General features: G+C 40.1%; 1 protein-coding gene across 1 annotated transcript; it reads right to left on the reverse strand.

Annotated features, from left to right (window-relative positions):
* Nucleotides 1–341: 341 nt before the first annotated feature.
* On the reverse strand, nucleotides 342–962 carry LOC147503292 (uncharacterized). Its single transcript, XM_086604774.1, has one exon. It carries the CDS (start codon nucleotides 960–962, stop codon nucleotides 342–344), a length of 621 nt encoding a protein of 206 aa, XP_086460900.1.
* Between the last annotated feature and the right edge of the window lie 4,557 nt (nucleotides 963–5,519).

The raw sequence follows: 5,519 nt of genomic DNA on the forward strand, positions 1-5,519 counted from the left end.
CAAGGCAGTTTCCCTAACCCAAAAGCCATGATTGCCGCTGCTGAATCAGATTCTACCTAAATGTCCCTCTAATTTCTTTGAATGGCAACTTCCACACTTTCGAGGATGGCTAAACACTCAGCCATATAGTTAGTGTTTACTCCTATCTTTCTCCATATAACGAGGAGAAAATCACCTGAAGCAATTCTGTATGTAGCTCCAAGGTCGGCAGTTCCAAGATTGTCGAGGGAAGACCCATCACAATTAATCTTAATAATACCATTACGAGGTGGCGTCCACCAGCATGGCCGAATTCTTGGTGCTCTTGGTAATATTGCATTCAAATTCCAAGTTTTGAGAATTTAGAGGTCAACAATACTGTTGAAGGAATGCCCAGTAATGAGTACTGCAGCTACTCTAATCTCCCTTCTGATCATGGAGGTACAACGACTGAGGTCATTGTGTCTATCGTCATGATAGATCATGTTCCTATGCTTCCACAACATTACAATCGTTCCCACAATGGTTGCATCCCATAATTGTTTTATCATAGGGCTTCTACCATTAGCAGCTTTTCTAGCATCAGGTAAAGAGGAACACCGATTTCTAAACTTGAATTTTAAACAGACCCACTTCCATACCTTCTTTGCAAATTCACACTCCCAAAGAAGTTGTTTGAGGCTCTCTTCGTATTGACAATAGACATAGCATCTAGATGGTAACTTGACACCCTTTTTATGAACATTCAAGTCGATTGTCGCTGCATTACATAAGAGTTTCCATGCCGTAGCTACTGACTTGACTGGAATATGCGAGTTCCACACCATAGAATGCCAACTGATCTTATTTTTCTTGGCTCTAATTTCATCAAAGGCTGACTTTACTGAAAAAGCCCCCTTTAAGTCTACATTCCACATCAATTCGTCAGTCACTGTACCATCAGGTTCCCCTATGTTTTCAACACTTAACCCCGATAGTTCCATGACATGTTTGAGCTGTTCTGGGATGTCCCATGTGCCATTCAGGATAATTTCTCAAACCTTAGTTCTACACCCCTTCAAATCCACTTCAGTGAGATTGAGTGCTTGTTTGATTGACATATGCCCAAGCCAAGCATCTCTCCACACATCTACTTTGTTGCCATCCCCAACCCGCCACTGAATTCTATTGTTCAATTCCTTCAAAACCCATTTAATTCCATACCATATAGATGATTTTACATAGTACTTTATCAGCTCACCATCCCTAGTAAAGTACTTTTTCCTCATATACATAGCAAAATCATCTTCAGTAGTGAGAATGTGCCATGCCATTTTCATTAAAAGTGCGAGATTGAATTCTTTAAGTCTCCTGATGCCTAGTTCCCCTTCTTCCTCTGGTTTACACACCTTATCCCAAGCTTACGGTGCATGCTCTATCTTGAGAGGGGTTCCCTGTCCAAAGAAAGTTTCTCATAATCGATTCAGCTTGTTTAATGGTACTAGATGGCCATTTATAGATGCTCATATTGTATACAGGGATGCTTGTAAGGACTGACTTGATCAGCGTGGCCCTCCCTTGGAAAGATAGTAATTTACCCTTCCAACTGCTAATCCTCTTTTTAATCTTGTCCACAAGACTAGCTATTACCACAGACTTGACTTTCCCCTGAACCAAAGGTATGCCCAAGTATTTCTCTGGTAATTCGCCCTCTTGTATATTCAAAGCTTCGGTGATCATGTTTTTTTTTTTTCGATTCCCCATTTCACTGAAGAAGAGTTTATTTTTCTGCTTGTTTATAGTATGTCCGGCTGCTAACTGGTATGCTTCTAATAGATCCACCATACACTCTATTCTTTCAAGCTCTCCACTCATGAAAACAAAGATATCATCTGCGGAAAGGAGATGCGAGGGACTAGCAAAGTTTTTGGCAGTACAGACTGGCTTGATAAATCTTAACTCCCTCAGATGATTGATGCCCCTACTCAAAGAATCCTTTGCAATAGCAAAAAGAAGGGGGGGATAAGGGATCCCCCTGCCTAAGACCTCTCTTGACAGATATGAATCCGCAAGGCCCTCCATTAATAAGAATTGAGATTTTGGTAGTTTTGAGCAGAACATGAATCCAAGAAATCCAAGTATTTGTAAACCCAAACCTCCTTAACACTTCAAAAGAAACTCCCAGCTGAGAGTATCATAAGCTTGTGAAATATCTATCTTAATACCCACAGCTCCTTTTTGGCTACTCTTATGCATTGCATTTATCATTTCTGATGTCATGCCAATATTGCCTTGAACTGATCTGCCTTGGATGAAACCGACTTGTTCCTTGGACACCAACTTGCATCTGATCTATTTCAATCTCATTTGCATTAGTTTAGACATAATCTTAATCAAAAAATTACTCATGCAAATAGGTCGAAATTGGGAGGCTTTGATTGCATTTATGTCTTTAGGAATTAAAGCAATGAAGCTATTATTGACTCCCATTGGTAGAAAAGCTTCTTTGAAAAAGGACATGACAACATTGCACAAGTCAAGCTTGATGATGTCCCAGCAAGCATGATAAAAACATCCCTGAAACCCATCAGGCCCAGGGGAGCTATCCCTCTTTAGAGAATAAACAGTCTATTTGATTTCTTCATAATCGGGAATCTTGTATATCATATCATTTTCTTGTTCTGTAACCACCTTAGGAATAAGGCTTAACAACAAGTCATTTGGTATCATATCTCTGGCTGTGAATCTATCATCAAAGAACTTGACAATGTGTTCTTTAATAGTAGCTTGATTGGTTAGCGATTCACCTTCTTCAGTCTTCATTTCTACGATATGTTGTTTGTCTTGTTTGAGTTTGCACATCTGATGAAAGTACTCTATGTTTTGGATATCCTCTTTAATGTCTTTAATTCTACTCTTCTGCTTCAGCAAAGATGCTTTATTAGATTCAGCATTAAGCATGTTTGTTTCTTTATCTTCTAATTTTGATAATAAGAGACAGTCTTCCGGATTTGCATCACATGCAATCTGACAAGCTTCGTAGTCACTCTGCAATACTTTAATATGAGCATCAACATGACCAAAAACCATCTTGTTCCATCTCTTTATTTCACCTTTCAATCATTTGAGCTTTTGAGTGAATCTGAGAATAGGAGTTCCAAAAATAAACCCAGCCCAATTATTACTGACCATCTCGTTGAACGTTTCATGAGACAACCACATTTTATTAAACCTAAAAAGGATATTTGGGGGCTTTGGAATAAAAGAGTGTCTACCAGGGGGGAATGATCAGATCCATATATGCTTCCCACTTTATAAGACCAACCTCTGAATTTATCATCCCAAGCTTGGTTTATAAGAGCCCGATCCAGCTTGCAAAGAATTCTAAATCTTCCTCTTTGGTTATTACACCATGTGTACTTCAGACCTTTGTAATTGCAATCCTTCAAAAAACAAGTGTTTATAACAGAGTAAAACTCATCGATGGCAGCTTGGAGAGGAGGCCTGCCCCCCTTCTTCTCGTCTAACTTAAGAATCACATTAAAATCTCCAATAATGACCTAAGGTAAGTCAGTGTACAGGTTGCACACATCTGACCACAATTCCCTTCTCCTCATCCTTGAACAGTTTGCATGCACAAAAGTAGCTAAGCACCCGTCCACCCATACTGAGATCTGCTGCTTAGTAATTGAAGCAATAGACACACTGATACCTTGCTTCCAAAGAACCCACATATTGCCTATCTTCGATGGCAAGTCATTGTGTAAAAAGTACAATCAAACTTATCCAATCCCAACACAGCTACCACAATAGTGCTAGGCCTAATAAGAGGCTTTGCAATACATATCAACTCCGGATCAAAAGAACTAGCATATTCTTTTAGTTTGTTTTTTGCTTTTTCTGTCCCCACTCCATGCATGTTCCAAAAGAGAACTCTTATTGAGAAACAGATGGTAGAGTAGTTACCTTTAGCTGGCCTCTAGTGACTGGCTGTGATCCAACTCCTAGGGCTACTACTGTATCTTGTTCTTTCTCAGTTCCCTTTTTTGGTCTATCTCTTTTTTAACCAAAGAAAAACCTGATGCAACTTCTTGTTCAACACTTGCACAGAGGGCAACTATTCGCACTGCGTCGTCAATTAGTTTTTCATGCCTTTCCTTCTGGGGAGCCAAAGTAGTTGTTTCCACTTCCTCTGCATTCGGATTCTGCAGATGGACTGAACTTAAGTCACCCACCAAGGTACCATTCTCTTCTATTGCCTCACATATAGCCAGTTCTTGCCCTTGTGTTTCTAATGGTATATAGGCTGAACCACTTCCATCACTGGGGGGTTACTTGGCTCTTCAGCATCAACAAACACTTGCTCTTCACCATCTTCAGTCCCAGTCTCACCAAAAACTTCGATAAACAGATTTGCTTCATCAGGTGATAAGATATTGACTACGGTGATATCATTTTCAACTAACTCCTCTACTTCTACATCCAAGTTTGTTTGATGTTCTGCATGTTCGGGGACTACTTGTCCGTCAATTTTTGCACCAGAAGTAGTGGCTTCATCTCTATTCTTTTTCCTCCACCTTTTCTTCTGACTACGGTTCATGCCATACTTCTCACCAATTAGGTCATCATTTACTAATTCCTCTACTGGTGTAGAGAGTATCACCACTGTTTTCTCTTTAGCAGCAACTTTTTCTTTTTCTTTCTCCTTCCCTTTTTCCATGTCACTCTTTAATAACTTGCATCGAACAACTGAGTGACCAACTCCTTTGCAATGGTTGCAAAATTCTGGAGTTTTCCCCAACTTGACCATTTGCCAAAAGCCTACGCCATGTTTTTTTGATTCAACCCAAATCTTGTCTGGAACAGGTTTGGACAGATCCAAATCCACATAAACACTCGCATAATACCCAAGTTCGCATTTAGCTGTCGTTTCGTCAACATGTATTAGCTTACCAAGAGCTCTGCCCAAAACAAGAAGATTTCTAATCTCCCAATATTCTAAGCTAAGTCCAGGAAATCTAACCCAAACTACGACAAAAGATTGTATTTCCTTCTCAGTGAAGAAGTTTGGCGTCCACTTAACCAGTCGAAGAACTTGCTTATCAAAAATCCATGATCCCTGATCCCAAATCTTCTGAAAGTCTTCGGCTTTGTCAAAGCGAAACATCACATGACCTTTCCCAAGGGGGGTGGACTAGATTTTTCCAACTGGTCTCCACAGTTGCTGGACTAAAATTTTAATCCTTTCCAAGTCGATTTTAGACATGTCTAGCCTTCCCACAAGGGATTGTGAGCAATGTTTAATCCCGTTATCCACTTCCTCCTCTATGAGGGAAATAGTTGGAAACTCACCTTGTTTACCTGGAATCGGCGACGAAGAAGTATCGATGTTTCTACCATACTTTGGCTTAAGAGCTGCAGTATATGACTTGGGTGCATGGACTTCCACAATGGTGGCTTCACCTTTATCAAGAACTTGCTCACCACCAGCTACTTGAGAAACCTCAACCTGAGATTTCTCTCCTACATCATCAACTATGTGGTTCTCCTTACTAGGTGCA

Source organism: Coptis chinensis, chromosome 4, assembly GCF_015680905.1.
Source record: "Coptis chinensis isolate HL-2020 chromosome 4, ASM1568090v1, whole genome shotgun sequence".
Lineage (NCBI taxonomy): Eukaryota > Viridiplantae > Streptophyta > Magnoliopsida > Ranunculales > Ranunculaceae > Coptis > Coptis chinensis.

Excerpts from the sequence above, each read along its gene's own strand:
- LOC147503292 (XM_086604774.1), bottom strand. The coding sequence starts at position 962 with ATGGAACTATCGGGGTTAAGTGTTGAAAACATAGGGGAACCTGATGGT.